At 43.8% G+C, this 22,943-nt stretch overlaps 1 protein-coding gene across 1 annotated transcript in view; it reads left to right on the forward strand.

Moving 5' to 3' along the window:
- Positions 1-22,943, forward strand: part of c18h14orf180 (chromosome 18 C14orf180 homolog) — a 79,096-nt gene that overhangs the window by 25,152 nt on the left and 31,001 nt on the right. The window contains exon 3 of the mRNA XM_039740952.1: positions 21,635-21,662. Coding sequence (XP_039596886.1) covers positions 21,635-21,662 — 28 coding nt within the window. The remainder of the gene's footprint in view (positions 1-21,634; positions 21,663-22,943) is intronic.

Raw genomic sequence — 22,943 nt, forward strand, 5'->3', positions numbered from 1 at the left:
TAATCCAGGACAACCACGTATAATCCAAACAGGAGAAACAGACATGGCTCAGACAATCAGACAACAGTGATTCTTCTCTTAATGTCTCTTGCCAGTTTCTGCTTTTAAAGGGCCCGCCTTCCTCCCAGCCACCCTTGCACGCAATGAAACTGTCCAATAGTGCAAACCCAAGGGGCAGCTGGGATACGCAGTTCCTAAGTCCGTAACAACGCTACAAGCTGGTTTACTTCACCGTTACACTGAAAGGGCTGCACAATTATAACACAGAGATAAGGCTGTGGCTGGCAAAACATAGCATGGTCCAGAAGATGGTTACCTCATCATTACCCCTGGAAGGGCTGCACAATTCTATCAGAACAAGTACAGCTTTCATCTGAACAAACATGCACTCTAATGAAGCCATATCATTACCACTGAAAGAGCTTGTGAAAAGTGGTCCATGGTGTCAGGTGAATTTTAAATGAATATGCGGGTGCAGGTTGTGTGCAGGCACACTTCTCTCCAAGGCTAATTGGGATACTTGGCTGATCATGCCGCATACAGAAAACAAACAGAGTGAGAGAGAGAGAGGGAGGTTATATGAAGGACAGAATGGCAGAAACGGCAGAGGAAAGGAGGCAGGTAGCCGGGAGGAAAGACCCATAGAGGAGCGTAAGGCCAACGCGAGGGGGCTGAAGACGATCACTCTGGCTGAACGTGTAGGGAGCTGGAGTGACCCATTGGTCAAGCAACTCTTCCACGTAAGACCGAAGAGGAGCAGCAGGAGTCAGCGAGGCTCAGCCCAACGCTCTACCAGGGCTACATATAGCAGCAGGGACCCGCGCATAGGAGAAAGGAGGTTTAGCATGTCACCCTGCTAGGAGACATGGACAGCTGGGATCCGAATCTGGGAGAAAAGGTTGGCTGTGCCTGTCGGTAGGATGTCTCCGGGGTAAGCAGAGCAAATGTCAGCTTTAAAAGGATTCACCTAAGGGATTTTGACCTCATTTTAACGGGTTGTTTTTAACCTCCATGACCACCATTTTTAGAGGATTATTTATTTAACAAGAAGATGAATTGCACTGCAGTGCTTGTTTGGAACATTGTTTAGTTTGGTTTTTGGTCAATTAAATACAACTACTTGAACACTTGTTACACCCACCCCTTGCTGCATGAGCGTGTCCTTGTTCGCCCGGCTCATCTCAGTCATGACTATCGACGGTGGCAGGTTCAACAGCCTCCCAAAGCAAAGTGGGAGCATGCAGCCAACCCACACCATCACAGAGCTAAACAAATAAAGAATCACTCGAACATGCACCCTGGGGCAGATGAGATCAATAAACAAGGCAAGTTTCAGTGAGGAAATATGCAAACTTTAATATAATCACTACTTATGGTTATTCGTAGAGAGACCAACATTAAATAATTAAATTAAACAGTAGAAGAAAGCATGCCGTCTCAGCAGTTCAAATCAAAGTCTGTGAAGCAAGCTTGGCTTCTGCACAACTTAGAGAAAGACATCCAGGTAATATAAAGAGTCTATTCTCCTTAATCCAGCTGTGGCCTTCTTTAAAGTTCGCATCGCCATGATATTGTCTTTATTGTCCTGTTCTTTATTGCGAGCTCATTGTAGGCGGCACTGCACTTTTGTAGCATGATGGTTCAGTGCAGCTTCAGGACTGCCTGCGCTCTCACTCTCATATCAGCACTGCACTGTCATCCCTCCTTTTTATCTGTGTCACATTTGCCTTTGTGTCTACCTCTCTCAGTAGTCTCTTTTATACTGTGGTTTGATAGCTATTTTTAAAATGTTGTATCAGTCAAAACGGGATAACTGAGACTTGATCCATGGTCTTGGCTACCTGCCAACCTGAAGTTATGTTACATTAATTATTAGGTACAAACTTAACAACAATATTCTCAAAAGCCCCCATTTCACATTTTCTTACACACATATTCGAAGTCTGACCGGAAAGTATCCAGCCATGTAATATAAAAAAAAAAAAAAACTTACTGAAGAAGATACACAAAACATTGTACATGGGACAATGACGACCCTGTCCCCTTCAAAGTAGGCACCTTGGGACCTCACACACTTCTTCCAGCATCTCTTCCACTGTTCGAAACACTCTGCAACATCCTATGTTGGAATTGCCGTCAGCTTCCTTGTCGGATTTACCTGAATCTCATTGACCATTTGAGATCTCTTCCCTTTCAAAAGTGATTTTAGTTTTGGGAAAAGCCAGAAGTCACAGGGTGCCAAGTTTTGGACACACAGGGAACTGAATTTCAAAATAACAAGATAAAACTTACAAGGAACAAAGTAAAATTATACTTGGAGTGTAGAGATAACAGAGGTAGGTTCAGTGCACCCTGCCACCCCCTGGCCTGGCAGGTAATTACCTCCACTTAGTCCACTCAGCTCACTCCTAGTCGCACGTGTGTGACAATGGCTACAAATATGTGTAATGGGCCATCTATTGAAATGGAAAATGCAATTCATATGTCTCTGTTATATGCCATTTGTTATGGGATTCATAAAAGCAGTGTTAATGTTTGTGATGCAGCATCTGCTGAAATGACAAACGCAACGCAAATGTCTCTGGTATATGGCATTTGGTATTGATTCGTTAAAGCAGTGTTAATGTTTGTCATACACCATCTGTTGGAAGGACAAATGAAATGTATATGTCTCAGTTATATGTCATTTGGTATGGGATTCATAAAAGTAGTGCTAATGTTGTGATGTGTCATCTGTTGGACTGACAAAATGCAATGCAAATTATTAGAGCCAACTGTTGGAATCATAGAAACATAGCAACTGCACAGACACACGGACATTTATCCTTTTATTACGGTGGATATTGCATTCAATTTTAAATATCCACCAGGAGTCATTCGGTTACAAAATGAACACCAAAAAGAAAAATAGGGGCGCCTCCAGCAAAAATCTGTGCCAGAATAAATCTGGTAGACTTAAGAGTTAAATTTAGAAATAAACGCTTAAGTAGAGTATGAAAGGCCGAGAGAGCAGCAGGGTTTGTTCAGCATTGGCGAGTACATCGTTAAGTAACATGCGAGGCGCTCAGGCGGACGGTGTGACGTTCAGGCTCTTGATGTGAATTGTTTTCTTTCAAGCCAAAGGTCGAACAGCGAGAATGCTTTCTCCGCTCTGCAGACCCAGCGAGCCCAGCGGTGGGCTCTTATTGGCAGTGCTCTTGTCTGTATGTAGAAAGAATTGAGCTGCGAAGGTCTCTCTGTTACACACAAACAGGGTTCCTCTCCCAGTATGCCTTCTGAATCCATGCATCAAGGCAAAAGCATTTTAACTGAAGCCCTGAAAGTGCGTCAAGTTCTGCTCTGCTTGTTTCCAGCAGCCGTGTCTGTCTTGAACAATGTTCTGCATGGCTTATCTCAAATGGTCAGTCCGGTTTGATTTTATTAATTGCCTTCACTGGTTAGCACTGCAGAGAGGATGAAATCTAAGCTGCAGGTCACTGTTCCGTCATGTAACAAATAAAGGCGGCACCATGGCGCAGTGGGCAGCATCACACCACTTAACCATGATTTCAGGCTAATGTGCCTTCCGGGCAGATCTCAATATGTTCCCCATGATCTCACAGGTTACAAATGCTGTCATATTGACATTTAAGGCATCTTGTACTGCCCAGCTGTCTTTGACCTTGAAGAAACAAAAGCACGAATGGATCAAGCTGTGCTTAACAAAATAAATGGGTACTAGGAGGAGTAGGAGTGTTGTCACAAGTATGGGGCACAGTGAAATTCTTACTTGCATGTAGCATCTCTGACTAACATGCAGCTCTTTTTAGTGCCACGGTAAACATCCATGCGTGGAAATGACCAAAGGATTGGGGACAACAGGCCATCCCGTTCCAAAACTGTGGGCATTAATGTGGAGTTGGCACTTCCATTGCACTTATAACAGCCTGTTCTTCTCTTTACACGAGATTTTGGAGTGTGTTTGTTTGGACTTCGTGCCCCATCAGCCAAAGGAGAGTTTGTGAGGTCAGGTTAATGTTGAAAAAGAAGACCTGACTCGCAATCTGCATTGCAGTTCATCCCAAGAGTGTTCAGTAGGGTTGAGTTTAGGGCTCTTTGCTGACCACTACACGTCTCCAAGAACCTGGTCATACTGGAACAGATAAGCGTCTTCCGTAAATTGCTGCCACAATGTTGGAGGAGCACAATTGTCTAAAATATCTTTGTTAGGACAGGATCCTTCACTGGAACCAAGGGACTGAGCCCAAACCTGGCCATTATACCTCCTCCATCAAACTTTACAGTAGGCACTATGCAGTTCAGAAGGTCTTCCTAGCATCCACCAAAGCCAGATTCATCTATCAGACTGCCAGACACTGAAGAGTGACACATCACTCCAGAGAACACATCTGTTGTTCCAGAGTCCAATGGTGGCCTGCTTTGCAGTTGACAACTGACATGGTACCGGCAACCTTAGGCATGTATGCACAAACCCATTCCATGAAGCTCCTGACGTACAGTTCTTGTGCCGATGGTGCTTCCAGAGAAAGTTTGGAACTTTGTTGCGAGATGCAATCCACAGAATAGGAGATTCTTAGGCACTTCAGCACTCTGTGAGTTTGGGTGGTCTACCACTTCATTGACTGAGTTGATGTTGCTCCTCAGTTCTTCCACTTCACAAAAATCTGTGTGTGGATTTCTCATCATCACACCTTATTGGACATTCCATTCCAAAACCATGGGCATTAATATGGAATCCATATTGGCATCCATCAAACCCAGATTCATCCATCAGATTTGCAGATAGTCAAGTGTGATTCATCACTCCAGAAGAAGACATTTCCACTGCTCCAGAGTCCAAAGATGGCCTGCTTTACACCACTCCAGCTGACTCTTGGAATTGCACATAGTGACCGTGGGCTTGTGTGCAGCTGCTTGAACGTGGACACCCATTTCATGAAGCTCCCAGGACAGTTTGTAACTGGGTAGGTGATTTCTATGCACTTCAGCACTTGGTGGCACTGCTCTAAAAGTTTGGGTGGTCTACCACTTCATTGGCTAAGCTGTTGTTGCTCCTGGGTGCTTCCACTTCAAAGAAATCTGTGGATTTCTCATAATCACACCTTATTGGACAACCCTTTCCAAAACTATTGGAATTAATATGGAGTCCAAATTGGCATCCACCCAACCCAGACTCAACCGTCAGATCTGCAGATAGTGAAGTGTAATTAATTACACCAGAAGAAAACATTTTGCACTGCTGCAGAGTCTAAAGATGACCTGCTTTACAACATTCCAGCTGATGCTTGGAATTGCGCATGGGGAGCTCGGATATCCATTTCATCCATCCATCCATTGTCTAACCCGCTGAACCCGAATACAGGGTCACGGGGGTCTGCTGGAGCCAATCCCAGCCAACACAGGGCACAAGGCAGGAACCAATCCTGGGCAGGGTGCCAACCCACCGCAGGACAGACACAAACACACCCACAAACCAAGCACACACTAGGGCCAATTTAGAATTGCCAATCCACCTAACCTGCATGTCTTTGGACTGTGGGAGGAAACCGGAGCGCCCGGAGGAAACCCACGCAGACACGGGGAGAACATGCAAACTCCACGCAGGGAGGACCCGGGAAGCGAACCCGGGTCTCCTAACTGCGAGGCAGCAGCACTACCACTGCGCCACCGTGCCGCCCTGATATCCATTTCATGAAGTTCCCAATTCCCAATCTTGTGCTGGTGTTGCTTCCTGATGCAGTTTGGAACGCTTTCTACGCACTTCAGCACATGGTGGCACTGCTCTAAATGTCTGGGTGGTCTACCGCTCCATGGCTGAACTGTTATTGGTCCTTGATGCTTCCACTTCATAATAACAGCACTTACACGTGACAGGTGACTAGATCTTGCAGAGCAGAAATTTCATGTACTGAGATGCGGCAAAGGTGGCATCCTGTGACAGTGCCACGTTTAAAGTCACTGAGCTCCTCAGTACGACTCATTCTACTGCCAATGGAGATTGCAACCAATTCTACTGCCAATGGAGATTGCAACCAATGTGTAATCGGTTATGTTTAGCCATGTGAAACTTCTACAATAAAGGTTTTCCCCATTCATTTATACCAAGAATGGTGAAAGTGAGAAACGCGGAATCCTAGTCATATCCCAGTCCAGTCATTGTCCATATGCATGTTCTCCCCCTGTCCATGTAGCACTTCACTCCTTTTGCATCCAAAGATGTGCAGGGTTAAAATTCCAATCTGTCTGTTTTCCAATTATGTGAAAAAGGGACCTCATTCTTTTCAAACATTTTACATGTGCATTGCTGTTGGTGCAACTTAAAATGTTGGCTATATGGCGTATCAACGAGAGGGGGGCAACCCAAAAGCAAGTGCTGACACGGGGACTACAATTCCCAAGAAGCAACAAGAAAGCGCAGAGGTAGATGGAAGGACACCATCATCAGTGCACACAAAGTTCTGCACCAGTTGTAATACACCTAAGACCGCAGATACAGTGTCATGTCTTAGCCAGAGTTTCTCCCCTGGTTGGGGGTTCAAATTCATGCCTGATGTCTCCTTTGTTCATTTTTGATTTTTTTTTTTTTATGTTGATTAGGTGGATCATTCTTTATTTTTGGTTTTGTCCTTGTATATAAGCTGCCTTTGTTGTTTCCCATGTGTTTGTGGGTGGTCCCACCTGTCAGTTACTGCCAGAAACTCCCCTCCACTCTATAAATGAACCTCCAGTTTCAGTTTGTGAATATACTGTGGAGTTGGTGAGTGTAATTGTGTTTATTGTCAATTGTGTGAATCGTTGGATCACTGATGGGCGACACGGTGGCACTATGGTTGTACTGCTGCCTCGTAATAAAGAGACCAGGGTTTGCATCCAGGGTCCTCCGTGCATGAAGTTAGCATATTCCCCATGTGCCTGCATGGGTTTCCTTTGGGTGCTCCTGTTTCCTCCAAGTCTAAAGATATGCAAGTTAGATGAATTGGCAGTACTAAAGTGGCTCATATGTGTACCCTGTGATGGACTGGCACCCTGTCCAGTGATTGTTCACTGCTTTGCACTCTATGCTACCTGGGATAGACTCCAGCAGACCCCCCATGACTCTGTTCAGGACAAAGCGGGTTAGAAAATGACTGACAGACTGGGTTACTGATTTCTCGATTTTCTGCTCTGTTTTTGACCCTGCCTTTGGAATTCTGTATTGGGAATTTATTTGACCTGGATTCCCTTTGTTACAGACAATTCCATTTTGCCTTTGTGTTCCACGGAGCTTCGTTGTGATTGGTATCTGTTGTATGAGGAATACGTCTTTAATTTTATAAAAATCCTAAGCTTGCCCTTATTACTAGCCAGGGTTTGACAGTAATATCCCCCTCTCATGGGGATTATTGGAAGTGCATGCTTTGGAATTCTTTAGTGCTTGGGACTCCCAGTTCACAACATTCAACATTTTCTTCTCAACCTATTTGGATTACAATTTCAATTTCAATAATTTGTCTTATTATGGGTTGAGTTTAAATGTGTTGAATTTCCAATACAAAAGATGTGTATGGTGTTGTGAAATCCTTAAGGTGTAATGTTCCTTTCATTCAACCCACCTAAACTTAAAAATCCACAACATCATATTTAGTGAGTCTTGCATTTGCAAAAATCACATACAAAGCAAAGTTTAATGCAAATTTCATGAAACATTATGCAAAAGGAATACCACTGTCTGCTATTTTGTGGTGTTTATTATAAGCCGGTTGGATGGATAGATAGATGAACATGATGCATAACCAACGGAACAAGATTTGGGCCTCCACAGTAGGACAGTGGTGGTCCCAACTGCTCCAATCTGGTCAGAAACACAGATAGGAATTGTGTTGCACTGTGAACAGGACAATAACTCTGACATACACAATTCTTTTATCAAAAAAGCCAATGCTATGGTATGCCTGTGTATGGCTACTCAGTGAGATAGATATAACTTAATTACTTATGTAGGCCATCAATAACTATTTGCCAATGACTCCTATCCTGTGCTGCTGCCCCAAGTTGCCTCCATCCCAAGCCCAACTCTCCGATATTTCTATCGAAGCCAAGTGTTTCTCAGCAGCTTCCCTTGTGGCTTCCAAGGTAGAGTCTATCTTGTGATGTTGCTGCCTGGCTTTTTTTCAGTATGTGACCAAGCCACCCCCAGTTCCTCCTCAGGAAGTGATCCTCTATGAGATGCTGCTGAGTTGTCTGCCACAGCTCCTCACTGCTGCCAGTGAATCCACAGGATGAGGAGTTGGCAGTATTTGATGAAGGTCTGGGTTTCCCTCAGAGTGGTCTTTGTGCTTCTCCATGTCTCTGCTCCATGTAACAGCACAGACGTGTTTTTTGTATTGAAAAAAATTAAGTCTGGTGTATCAGCTAAACATCTTGGAGTTCCAGATGTTCCTAAGTTGTGAAAAGGCAGCCCTCTCCTTGTTGATCTGTAACTTTACATTTGCAGCAGTTCCACCTTGTTTGTCCACCATGCACCCCAGGTAAAGGAAGGAGTCCACTTCTTCTAGCTCTTCACAGTCAGCGTTGATCATCAGTAGCTTTAGTTGTCCCTTGTTGGTGATGAGCCCCAACTTAGTTGAGACGGTAAATAGTTCTGAAGCTGTATGTTGTATCTGTTAATGGTTGTGAGACAGGGGTGCAATATCTTCAGAAAAGTCCGGGTCACTGAGCCAATTCCACAATGTCCACTGGATACCACTTCTTTTATTGTGTGTCACCATTCACTGGTGGGCAAAAACCAAAAATGTGACAGAAGGCAACCCTGTCTCACTTTGGTACTAACCTCAAAACTCTCTGTCAGGTATCTTTCAAGTGTGATTCAACATGTCATTCCTTTCTATTTCTGATCAGACTGATGATCTTCTGGGAGATGCTATATGATGAAGCAGCTTCCATGACATCTCTCCGTCTTTTCATTGTCCATGAAACATAAATAGAGGGATGAGTTCCACTCCGTGGACTGTTCAAGAATGATCCACAAAGAGGCAGTCTGGTCCATGCAGGAACGTTCTTTCCCGATCCTCAGATACATGAGTCTCTAGATAGAGTTAAGCCATGATGAAGCTGTTTCCAAACTAATTCTCGATCCTCTATTGGGACTTTGGCCTTTGCACTCTCTCTTTTTGACTTTGGTTCTTCATCACTTCTTCATCATTTTGCTTTCTGATGTAATGGTTCTAACTTGGCTTATCTTTTGATTTATGATGGTCTCCTGTTCCTTTTACAAAATGCCCTCGAGCTCTTTTCTTTACCCACCTTCTGCCAGACCACTCCAGTTTTGTCCCACCTCCCACACATGTGTAGGTCAAGCTGACTGGCAGAACTTTGTGAATTTGCTCTACAATGAACACCAAAGGCTATAGTGCTTCCTGCTTTGTGCTTGATTGCTGCCAGGAAGGGCTCATGCTTCCTACCACCCTGATTAAATGCTCTGGTCTAAGGGATGGACTGCCTCAGATAACCAATATGCCAGGCATTGGAGCCTCTCATTCTTCTTTGGCTCCTGCTGGTGGACTTTTTAATTAAATTTCTGAATTACAAAATTGAAAGTGAAACTTGATTTAAATGACACCCACCCTTCTAGGAAGGATCCACTACACTTCATGGTTTAAATCATTCATCAAAGGTTGGTGCTGCACTATTATTAGAGCGTGGAGAAAGGTGATCAGATGCCGGCACACACCACAAACAGGACACCCAACTCCATGCCATCATTTATTAACGAGGCACCTCTCTGGAACACTGGCGCTTTACAGCTGTAGCACTAAACACGACTTGCTCCACATTCTTAAGTACACGTTAAGGTGAGGGATGACCTTACGTCTCTTAACAATTCAAGCTAACCTCTCTCTTCAGTTCCGAGGGACTCAGATGCTGCCATGTCACAGGGCCTGCACTACGTGTGTGGTAATGTTCATGCAAAATTAGTGCTAAAATGAACACTTCTGCTTTAAAGAGTAAACATAAGCCAGCTGAAAAGAATGGTGCTTACCATTTTGTGTTGAAAATGCTGTCGTGGGAACGAGGAGCCATCTCAGTGGGTGCACATTGCAGGGCATGACATGTCTGTACTTTCAGGGGGTCTATATAACAGCCAGTACGAGCTCCCTCGCAGGTGTCCAGCTTCACACGCCGATGTCCTCTCGGCCTGCCTGTTGTGGGTGGTTAGAGGGATGGAGCACCTGGAAGAAAAATCTGGCATTTGTAAGTGAGGTTGTTTAAGAGATGGGGATCCTGTATTTTAAAGTTACTTACCAGAGCGAATGCATCGGCGTGAACTAGTTCAGCACAGTTACTTGCCGTACGTGAGGTTTACATAAACGCAACAGGCAGATGTTTGATTTTACATAGAAAATCACCTGGGGAGTGTCGCTTGGATGCACCAGCATCTAATGTGATAGGTGAGTGGAGTAGAAGAGGGCAGAGGACTGGCTGGATAGTCTTCCTGGTTATATTTAAGGAGCTGCCATCCAACATGGGTCAGTAAACTGAAGAGGTGAGGTAGGGATGAGCACTTCTGAGCTATAGAGGGAGCAGTTGATTTTGTTTTCTTGACAGCTTTAAACATTGTTGACGCTATAGGGCGCTGTTGCCCCATGAAACCCAACAGACAGATGTTCAGGACACATGTTTAAAAGCACCAAGTAGAAGTTTTAATTATTTTCTCCAATAAAGTGCACAAAGCACCACAATTAATCAATAACAATACAATAATAGAATCCTCCTCTCCAGGTAGCTTCATCACACTCCCTCACAGTTCCAGCTCAGCTTGCTGGGTCTCTACCAGTCCCTTATATAGTCCTTGACACGGAAGTGCTCCTCCTCTTCTTCCTTGTCAAATGACACATCATCAGTTCTTAAGCAGCCCGGAAGTACTTCTGGATTGTAGGAAAAGTAGGAGTCCCCAGGTCTTTTATAAGCTCCCTCAGGCGGCATCCACGGCACTGACCAGGGCTGAGAAAATGGACTCCATGTCCCAGGATGCCCTGAGGGAATCTGGGGCACAACTGCTGTCCAGGGGAGCTGCCTCCTAACTTCCTGGGGTAGGCAGTGTCCTAGAAAGGCTGCCTTCCTCCATTCTTCCAGTTCAGGGACGTCCCAGCCAGACTGAGTTGCCGGACATTTATCACTATATATCACTACTGCGTTTTCTCCTTGAAGGCTAATGTTCAGCGCATTCAGATGCTTTGTTATTTCAACCAAAAAAGCCACGTCTGCTATCCACCGTGTATCTGACAGTTCTTGTATTGGTGGTTTCCTTTCAGCCAAATACTGTCCAATTTCCCCTTTAAGACAGAAAAATGGCTGCAATGCTGATCCCCTGGTCATTGTGAAATATTACATCTCCATATTCAGCCTGGATCTCGAGCAGGAACTGCTGGAACTGGAGGTAATACAGAGCTTTAGAACGGATGAAATTAATTGCCTTTACCACTGGATTCATGACGTGATCAAATCTTAGATGTTTGGCGCAAAGAACCTGCTGATGAATGATGCAATGAAGTTTAACAGCTTCGCCTCCTTCATCGCTGACTTTGTTACAGATAAGCGTTGACAATCCACAGTGTTCACCAGCCATGGCAGGCGCACCATCTGTAATAATCCCACTAAACTTGCTCCATGGTAGTTTCATGCCATCAACAGCTAAACAAACATTATGGAATAAATCAGTTCCTCTTGTTTGGCCTTTGAGGTCCAGTATGTCTTCTGTAATGTTTAGGTCACCATCAACACCTCTCAAAAAAATCAGTAACTGAGCAGTGTCTGATGCATCTGTGCTTTCATCGCAGGCCAAAGAAATAAAAATCTAAAATTTGCTGACTTGTCTCCCAGTTGTCTTCTAACATCTGATGACAGCTCTTCAATTCTCTGTGCGCCACTGTTACGAGCAAGGCAAATGTTGGCAAAGTCTTTCTTCTTTTCAGGGTAAATGTGTTCTGCTATTTTCATGACACCGTCTTTAACAAACTCACCTTCTCTAAAAGGTTTTCCATGTTTAGCAATTAACATAGCCACTTCATAGCTATCTTTGGTGAGGTTTTCATTTGACTCATGGGCCCGTGTAAAGAACCGCTGCTGGGCAGCTAAGCTCTCCTTGAGTTGCTTCACTTTTTCAGCATGGTCAGTCTCTGATAGCTTGTCATATGTACTAGCATGTTTTGTCTCGTAGTATATCTTCACATTATATTCCTTATACAAAGCAACAGTCTTGTGGCAAATTAGGCAGACGCAGTTGTTTTGGTTTTCAGTGAAAAAATATTGTAACTTCCACCTTGCCTGGAAGCAGCGTCCTTCATTATCAACTTTCCTTTTTTTACTTGCTGGAGCCATGACAGATGTAGGGTCAGAGCAAAAACTTACACAGCCATACAGTATACCTTTAAATTGGCAGCATACACCTGCAGAATCCTCGGTGTTAAACCCACCCAAGCTGTACAGCATCGCACGTCCAGCAAGCACTGTGATTGGCCCATCATTCAATCTTTTTCTGTTTGCGGTTTTATGGCAGTTGGCAGACTCTGTTATAAAGTGCTGCCACCATGAGTTCAAAAGAGAAACTGCATGTTGAATCGGTATGATTTATTTATTCTATTTGTACCTGCAGGCCAAAAATGACACATTTTGAGACAAAAGGCACAGGCCATATAAAATCCCATCTCAGGCCGTGATTGGCCCGCAGGCCGGACTTTGGACATGCCTGGTCTACATTATATACTCAGCAAAAAAAGAAACGTCCTCTGACTTTCAACTGTTTTTACTTTCAGTAAACTTAATGTGTAAATATTTGTATGAACACTAAAAGAGTCAACATCATAAGACATAAACTAAAAATGTTTCACAATGTGTCCCTGAATGAAGGGAGGCTCAAAATCAAAAGTACCAGTCAGTATGTGGTGTGGCCACCAGCTGCTTGAAGTACTGCAGTGCATCTCCTCCTCATGGACTGGACCAGATTTGTCAGTTCTTGCTGTGAGATGTTACCCCACTCTTCCACCAAGGCACCTGCAAGTTCCTGGACATTTCTGGGGGGAATGGCCCTAGCCCTCACTCTGCGATCCAACAGGTCCCAGACGTGCTCAATGGGATTGAGATCCGGGCTCTTCGCTGGCCATGGCAGAACACTGACATTGCTGTCATGTAGAAACTCACGCACAGAACGAGCAGTATGGCTGGTGGCATTGTCCTGCTGGAGGATCATGTCCGGATGAGCATGCATAAAGGGTACCACATGAGGGAGGAGGATGTCTTCCCTGTACCGCAAGGCATTGAGATTGCCTGCAATGACAACAAGCTCAGTCCGATGGTGATGTGATATACCGCCCCAGACCATGACGGACCCCCCACCTCCAAATCAATCCCGCTCCAGGGTACAGGCCTCGGTGTAACGCTCATTCCTTCGACGATAAACACAAATCCGTCCATCACCCCTGGTGAGACAAAACCGTGACTCATCAGTGAAGAGCACTTTTTGCCACTCCTGTCTGGTCCAGCGAAGGTGGGTTTGTGCCCATAGGCGGCGTTGTTGCTGGTGATGTCTGGTAAGGACCTGCCTTACAACAGGCCTACAAGCCCTCAGTCCAGCCTCTCTCAGCCTATTGCGGACAGTCTGAGCACTGATGGAGGGATTGTGTGTTCCTGGTGTGACTCGGGCAGTTGTTGTGGCCATCCTGTACCTGTCACGCAGGTGTGATATTCGGATGTACCGATCCTGTGCAGGTGTTGTTACACGTGGTCTTCCACTGCGAGGTATGATCAGCTGTCCTTCCTGTCTCCCTGTAGCGCTGTCTTAGGCGTCTCACAGTGCGGACATGGCAATTTATTGCCCTAGCCACATCAGCAGTCCTCATGCCTCCCTGCAGCATGCCTAATGCACGTTCACGCAGATGAGCAGGGACCCTGGGCATCTTTCACAGTCGGTAGACAAGTCTCTTTAGTGTCCTGCGTTTTTAGAACTGTGACCTTAAATGTCTACTTTCTGTAAGCTGTTAAGGTCTTAACGACCATTCCACAGGTGCATGTTAATTAACTGATTATGGTTAATTGAACATGTATGGAAAACATTGTTTAAACCCTTTACAATGAAGATCTGGAAAGTTATTTGGATTTTTAAAACATTATTGTTGAAATAGACAGTTCTGAAAAAGGGACGTTTCTTTTTTTGCTGAGTATATAGTGTGACAGACATGGGACGCCAGTGAACTCAAAAGTTCAGGAGCAACTGACACATTGACAGTCACAGGTTCAAAAACAGAGGTGTTTATTATAAAATACCTCACAACGGGCTTCTTCTTGGTTACTCAAGCACAAATACACAATGTAGTCATCTTCTTCATTCTCCTTCCATCTTCTTTCCATACATCTCCCTCCAGCAAACGGTTTCCTTTTAATGTTGGAATTAAGAGTACTTCTGGTATAGGGCCTAGCCTGAAGGAAGCATCTCCAGGTCCAGCAGGACCCACTAGTGACTTGCATGGAACCCAGCAGGACCAAATCTTAGCACTACAATTCCCATCATGCCCTGCTGGGGTCCAAATGGCTACTGCACTCCTGGGATGCTGCCATTTAGCAGATGGGGGATGAAAGTTTCCAAGTTTAGGAGCTTTACCCCACTGTTCCTGTATCTGGTCCTCCTGTCCAGGTAAGGGTCCCATACTCATCCCGCCCGGAATGCCAGCTAATTCAGATTTGCACTTACAATATATTGACATTTATTTGCTTAGCAGTCACTTTGAATAAAAGTGACTTACAAAACAGGCCGACATAATCAAGTAACAGCCGTCTGGGGACTGTTTGGGAATAAGTGTGACAGGACAAGGGTATTGAATAGTTTTCCACATGTGAAGAGCTCAGAACAAAATACAAATGAGTCACACTTCCCAGATTTACAAAAGCCAACAGCTAATATCAGACAGAAATTCACCAAACAAGAAATCATTTGCTTTGCAGACTCAGTGGTACTTATTTAGTGGTAGAACAGGTAAGTAAATAATGCAGGTTCTCAAAATTGTATTTTTATGAAACATACAGCATTAATAACGTGTTACCTCTGTTTGTTGCCGAATGTGCAGGTCGATCTTCGAGTTCCATGTCAGTATAAGAGAAGGTGGCGCAGGCCCTGTGCATGCATAATTAGTGACGTGGAGATAAAAAACAAACCTTGCAGGAGCCTGACATTACACAGGAGGCTCTATGAAATAATAATAAGATTTGTTACAATTTACAAGACATTGCTATTTTTATGATAGAAGAAAAACTGCAAGGCAACACCAAGACAGTTTGGACAGCCTTCAGCGTGATTTTCAAAAAATAACACGAGCCAACAGCTTCAACCATGACATGCCACTTTGAATTTTCTGCCTTTAAAAGACCTATGTATTTTTTCTGACTTTTGACTAGGATTTTGAAATGTCTGCTTTGTTTTGACGAAATCTACGATTGTGAGTCTCTGGCTGTGCTCTTCCTTTTTTGATCTCACGTAAGCATGGTGGTGTGGTGGTTGGCACGGTTGTCGCACAGTTCAGGACACCTTTTTGGCCACAATAATCTGGTATAGTTGCAGATGTTTCCCCAGCCCTCAGGGACACTTTAAAGACGATTAAACCATTATAATCCAGTTAAATCTAGTTCAGTTAGTCCTTCCCCACTGACTTCAATGCATTTTGCCGAGTTTTGCGAATATCACGAACACTTCCATGATTTCTCCGAACTCGAGGCGAAGCAAACACCATGGAGTTCGCTCATCACTAGATAGATAGATAGATAGATAGACAGATAGATAGATAGATAGATAGATAGATAGATAGATAGATAGATAGATAGATAGATAGATAGATAGATAGATAGATAGATAGATAGATAGATAGATAGATAGATAGATAGATAGATAGATAGATACTTTATTAATCCCAAGGGGAAATTCACATAATCCAGCAGCAGTATACTGATACAAAGAAACAATATTAAATTAAATAATAATAAAAATGAAAAGAATTAAAATAAAATTAATGTTAACATTTACTCCCCCGGGTGGAATTGAAGAGTCGCATAGTGTGGGGGAGGAACGATCTCCTCAGTCTGTCAGTGGAGCAGGACGGTGACAAAAGTCTGTCACTGAAGCTACTCCTCTGCCTGGAGATGATCCTGTTCAGTGGATGCAGTGGATTCTTCATGATTGACAGGAGTTTGCTTAGTGCCCGTCGCTCTGCCACAGATGTTAAACTGTCCAACTTTACTCCTACAGTAGAGCCTGCCTTCTTAACAAGTTTGTCCAGGCGTGAGGCGTCTTTCATCTTTATGCTGCCACCCCAGCACACCACCGCGTAGAAGAGGGCACTCGCCACAACCGTCTGGTAGAACATCTGCAGCATCTTACTGCAGATGTTGAAGGATGCCAACCTTCTCAGAAAGTATAGTCTGCTCTGAGCTTCCTTACATAGAGCATCAGTATTGGCAGTCCAGTCCAATTTGTCATCCAGCTGCACTCCCAGATATTTAAAGGTCTGCACCCTCTGCACAGTCACCTCTGATGATCACAGGGTCCATGAGGGGCCTGGGCCTCCTAAAATCCACCACCAGCTCCTTGATCTTGCTGGTGTTAAAGTGTAAGTGGTTTGAGTCGCACCATTTAACAAAGTCTTTGATTAACTTCCTGTACTCCTCCTCCTGCCCACTCCTGATGCAGCCCACAATAGCAGTGTCATCAGCGAACTTTTGCACGTGGCAGGACTCCGAGTCATATTGGAAGTCTGATGTATATAGATTGAACAGGACCGGAGAAAGTACAGTCCCCTGCGGCGCCCCTGTATTGCTGACCACAATGTCAGACCTGCAGTTCCCAAGACGCACATATTGAGGTCTGTCGGTAAGATAGTCCACAATCCATGGCACCAGGCGTGAGTCTACTCCCATCTCTGTCAGCTTGTCTCTAAGGAGCAGAGGTTGGATGGTGTTGAAGGCGCTAGAGAAGTCCAAAAACATCATTCTTACAGCACCACTGCCTCTGTCCAGGTGGGAGAGGGATCGGTGAAGCATATAGATGATGGCATCCTCCGCTCCCACCTTCTCCTGGTATGCGAACTGCAGAGGGTCGAGGGCGTGGCGGACCTGTGGCCTCAGGTGGTGAAGCAGCAGCCGCTCCATGGTCTTCATCAGATGTGACGTCAGAGCAACAGGCCAGAAGTCATTCAGCTCACTAGGACGTGATACCTTTAGGACAGGAGTGATACAAGATGTTTTCCAAAGCCTTGGGACTCTCCCCTGTTCCAGGCTCACTAATCCTCACTGGTGTAGCCCAGGGGTCCTCAATCCCAGTCCTGGAGAGCCGCAGTGGCTGCAGGTTTTTGTTCTGACCTGGTTGCTTAATTAGAAAGCAATTCTTGCCAATAAAGCACTAACAAGCTATGAAATTAAATTAACTCTGCTATGTCAGGTCATTCTCATATCCTAGATTTTCTTTCCCTTTCTATCATGCAAATGATTTGAAGGCTAAAAAAATTCTCAGTCCTTCACTTTTTTCTCTTCATTTTTCTTCCAAGTATTTGATTAAACCCAATAGTGCAGATAAATACACACAGGTGTAAATGTAAAGCTAAATGGAGAAATGCTGCTCTCTCTTGTCATTTGCATGTTATTGATAATAAGGAGCAATTAAAATAGCTGTTTAAGACAAAATTAAGCAATAAGGGCTCAAAATCACTAAAGTGAAGCAGAAGTGTTACTTTAGCAATAAGTGCTTTTTATTAAGCAACTGGGTTGGAGCAAAAACCTGCAGCCACTGCGGTTCTCCAGGACTGTGATTGAGGACCCCTGGTGTAGCCCATTGGCTTCAGAAGTCCAGAATTAGTTCAGTGGACGTCATCTTTCTGAGATTGTAACATTAATACACTTTATCTGGAAAGGTTAACTTGTGGCAAGTCACTGTGGAGAACTATTTGTAAACACTGCATCAAGATAAATCTCGAGTAGGGCTTCTGTGGATTTCGGCCACCGGGACAATTTCAGGCCATAAGAAATGGATCACTGCTTGCTGCTCTTCTTTGGTGCCAGCAGAGAGTGGAGTGGCCATGTTTACTACTAGAAAACAACAAGAGAACCTGAGTGATCAAAGTTGAAACATCACCGCTGTGATCGCAGTGAAAGCTGTAGCACCAACCAAAAGAAATTTACACAAGTCACCCTAATTTTGGGGTGTTCCTAACAAATGAACTGATTTACAGTATGACGTAGAATATGTAACAGAAGCCCGGACCACAACAGACACCACGCCTTTGTCGCACAACACACCTTTATTTTTGGTTCTTCACAGCACACACAGTGCACCAGTCCCCACAGTACTCAGTCCCTTCTTCATCTTTTCTAACAGGCTCCACACTTCTGCTCTCCTCCAAGCTCTGTCCACGGCCACCCGACTCCAGCTAGGCCAAGATGTGGCAAGGGTCTCCTTTTATAGAGGACCCAGAAGTGCTCTAGCTGTTCCATGATCAGCTTCCGACTGCACCGCTGCGAAGGGGGGCTCAGCAGTTCTCCACACACCCAGTGGAGGTGTCCATGAGCCACAGCAGAGTTGAGCTTCCCTGCTCCATGGCAGTTTAGCAAACCAGGAGGGCTGCTGTCCTACGTCGTCCCGGCCGGGTAAGCATTTCGGCTGCCCATTACAAATTGCATAATAAAACAAGAACAGCAGAGTCAAATATTTCAAATATTAAAATGTGTGCTTCGGTTTAAACATGCTTATCTTTGAGATTTGTCATTTGTAACCAGAGGCCTATGAACACTGGCAAAGAAACAAATACCTATGATTAGTAACCTCGAAATAACACTCCACATGCCTTTATTACCAATCCCCATTTTTTCTAATTTTTGTGAAAAGGAGTAACGCTGACCTCTCATTTCCCCATTAGGGGGTGAACCTCTGGGGTCGGTTGATGTGGCATGCAGAACTTCAAATCCGTCTGATCAGTTGGTTTACTCTGTATCATAAGGGTAATTTCCTGCATTAAAAATGTCCAGGCATAGCTTAAAATTGAGTGTTTTTTGGGTTGGGGGGGAATTAGGGGGGGAACCCTAAAAATCTCAATGTGCTGGATAAGTCTATATCCATTTAAGTAGAATGGTAATTTACTACAAAACACATGGCACAAAAATGAGGGGTTTTTTTGGGTCTAGAGGGCCAAAAATATGGGGCAACCCCTAAAGCTTAACATCCTGCAAAACCAGACGTCAAGACGAGTTGAATGGTATATCATATGTAGGAGATTTTCTATACTGGTGATTCAGGAGGTGCCAGACATAAAAAAAAAACCTGAAGTGATTTCAAAACGTTCAGAAGTAATTAATAGAAATACAATTACCACAAAACTGCTGATTATTATTGACGTACCCTTGTATGTGGATGGGAATGTGACCTTCGATAAACTGCCGTATTGTCTATGGCTGGTTCCTGCCTTCCACTAGTGGTTTCTTGGATAGGATACTGGAAGGCTTTAATGGGAGAAAAAGACTTCAGAATATGGATGAAGGGATGGGTAGCTGTCAACGTGATATGTCCTAAGAAGGACCAGCATCCTGTGCCATGCTGGTCTCTACTTTGCACGCATACTTATGGGGTTAAGTTCAGTCTCCTAGTTTCTAACAATACAGTTTTAGAAACTACAAGGATTTTCTTGACACACATCCAGATCATTAAATGCCGTTTGGGAACAGATTCACAATTATCTTTTTTGTTTGTTTCTGAACTCTGGATTGGTGCCAGGCATTGCTGGCAGTGATTAATGAGAGTCTCTATATAGCTGTAGAAAACTAGTGGAAAGAGCAAACACAGAAAGGGAAACATCTTTTAAGTCAAGCTGTCAAAGACAAAAACCTCCTTAAGCTAAGCAGACGTCTGCCGAGATCTAGAAATAAAAGTCATAGGCCTTGGATTCAGAATGAAGGCAATGCTTTAAAAGTGTTCTGCCATTAGAGAAGAACCAGCATTGCCTAGGATGTATGAAGGAGGAATCTGAAGGGAGTAAAATAACCATCTGTTATATAGTGCCAGTCTATCTATCTAGTGCCTTTCATATCTATCATTCTACCGTGGTCATCCAAGGGAATAACAGGCTCAAATTTTTGGGGCACGAATCTGGCTATCCCTGTTTTACTTCTTAGTCCAAACCAAAAAAAAAAAAAAACCACACAATGGTGTAAAAAGAAACAAAAACAAAACAAATCCCCACAAATATAATGTGGCTGCAACTAATTAGGCTTTCTGGCCTGCCTTTGGGAAGTCTTGGAGATCCTTGGCTCTGGTTGTTTTGGGGAGAAGTGACATCTCCTTCCAGTAAGTTCCATCTTTATAGTCCAGGAACCGGAAGGGGCGGAGTCAATTGTCCTCACTGGGTGGTTTCTCTGCGCTGTCTGAGGAAGAAAAAGACAAGACAGTTAGCGGCAGCACCCAATCTTGGCACGTACCTGGCAAGAACTTGGAGGGTGATCCTCTGACGCATATGCATGTCACTCTCTATCAATCATATAGTGCCTTTCCTATCTACCTATTTTATGGGGTCTTTCATGCTTGTCTATCTATTACATAGTGCCTTTCATGTCTATCTATCTGTGACTGTTCATCTGTCGAAAGACACTATATAAAATTGAAATTGCCTGCCTTTTATTTGCGAACTAGTGTGAGTCTGCCCAAGGTGTTGTCCTATCTCATAGCCCCTTCTTGCTGACACTGGACCCTCCAAGTGTGACACTATTTATCATATAGTGCCTTTAATATCTATCTATTATATAGTGTTTTTCAAATCTACCTGTATTATATAGTGCCTTTAATATCTAAATATCTATCACCCTGTATGTCTCTCTCTTTCTCATTCCCTGGTGCCCCCTGGTTTTTGTGGCATGACTGGGTGTACAGCAGTCTTTACTGAACATCTTTATGCTCATGTCAAATTCTTGTGTGTTTTGTTGAACTTAACAGCATGTTTGTGTTTGGCAGTCTGTTCACTGCTTTGAGCCATGCAAAAATATAAAGTGTCCTTTCCAGAAAAAATGCTAATGTTGTTTGTGTATATTTTAAGAAGTCGACCTTCTTACAGATAAAAAATAATAAAGATAAATGGACCAGAGAAGCAGTCGGCATGAGGGTCTTGTGTTTTTGTACTGCTTATGCCTTTGATAATTCACTAGAAGCCTCCTCAGCACCCTGACCTGGATGTTATGTCTCATGACGTTGCCTGAATATGTTGGCTCAAACAAAAGAATCTTTAGGTTTTTAATTTTGTTCAGTTTTACAGGCTCTTGACTAGCTGGAGGCACATAATGGCTCAGCATGACCATGTGCTCCTGCAGCTGGCCTATGGTCCAAGCCAAATGTGTACACTGCCTGGTCTGCTGAAGATCTGCATAAATTGTCTGCTAATAAGCACTCCACTGACAAAGGGGGCAGAAGGATTGAATCAAGCAAAAGCAGAGCATTTGTTTCAGATATGAAAGGCTAGCAGAAGTGTGGAACACAGCAAGCATGAGCACACGGTCAGATAGCTAGCGAGTGTCAATTCGGAGGTCAGCTTGAACTGTTCAGCATATTTATTGCTCAATAAACTTCTTATTTTATGTTTTGCAGATCACGTGCTTTAGAGTACAGCAGCAAGGTATGTTGTAATCCTCAATTTTATAAAATTTTAAAATCTTCTCCATTTGACCATTTTTGGTGAAAGGCATTGTTCTGTGAAGATATTTGTGTAGATTGCTATGGTAATGCAAAAAATAATATTAACAGATGTGCAGCTGTTTGGATAGGGGCAGTTAGGAGATACAGTGGTGAGCACTACCATGTCACCTTCTAGACCCTGCAACCCATGTTCAAATCCTGTATCTGTTTGTTGACTGTCTGTGTGGGTTTACTCCAATTGTCTGGTTCACACACCAGGGATGTGACGTCTTGGGTTAATCTGCAATTTTAATTTGACCTTGTGAGGATGTATGCATAAGTGGGACTGTCGATGGTCTGGCATCCTGCCCACGGCTTCGATGAGCTGGTGTCCTGCCCACAGCTGGTTACGGCCTTGTGTCCAGTGCTGCTGCATTAAGGTTGAGACACCACAGCTTTAACTTGGATTAAGTCGGTTTATAAATGCTGTGTGATGTTACTGTAAAGGACAGTTGGCACTCTTGTAGAATGTAAGGTATTGCACATAGTACAAAAATGTTAGGTTTGAATAGAAGATGGGAGTCTGAAATTCAAGAGTATACCTTATGAGAAGAATTTAGGGGTCATTGTGGACTCTATGCTATCAACTTCCAGACAGTGTTCAGAAGCCATGAAGAAGGCTAACAGAATGTCAGGTTATATAGCGCCTTGATGTGTGCAGTACAAGTCACAGGAGGTTCTGCTCAAGCTTTGTAACACACTGGTGAGGCCTCATCTGGAGTCCTGGGTGCAGTTTTGGTCTCCAGACTACAAAAAGGACATAGCAGCACAAGAAAAGGTCCAGAGAAGAGCGACTGGGCTGATTCAGGGACTACAGGAGATGAGTTATGAGGAGAAGATTAAAAGAGCTGAGCCTTTACAGTTTAAGGGAAAGAAGATTAAGAGGAGACCTGACTGAAGTGTTTAAAAATCATAAAGAGAATTAGTACAGTGAATCAAGAATATTATTTGAAAATGACTTAATCAAGAACACAGAGACACAGTTGGAAACTTGTTAAGGGTAAATTTTGCACAAACATTAGGAAGTTTTTCTTCACACAGAGAACCACAGACACTTGGAATAAGCTACCAAGACAGCAGTACTTTTGGGACTTTCAAAACTTGACTTGATGTTTTTTTAGAATAATTAAGTGGATAGGACTGGTGAGTTTTGTTGGGCAGAATGGCCTGTTCTCATCTCGATTGTTCTAATGTTCTAAACCGAGAAACAAGAGGGATCCCT

This window comes from Polypterus senegalus, chromosome 18 (assembly GCF_016835505.1).
Source record: "Polypterus senegalus isolate Bchr_013 chromosome 18, ASM1683550v1, whole genome shotgun sequence".
NCBI classification, from domain to species: Eukaryota; Metazoa; Chordata; class Cladistia; order Polypteriformes; family Polypteridae; genus Polypterus; species Polypterus senegalus.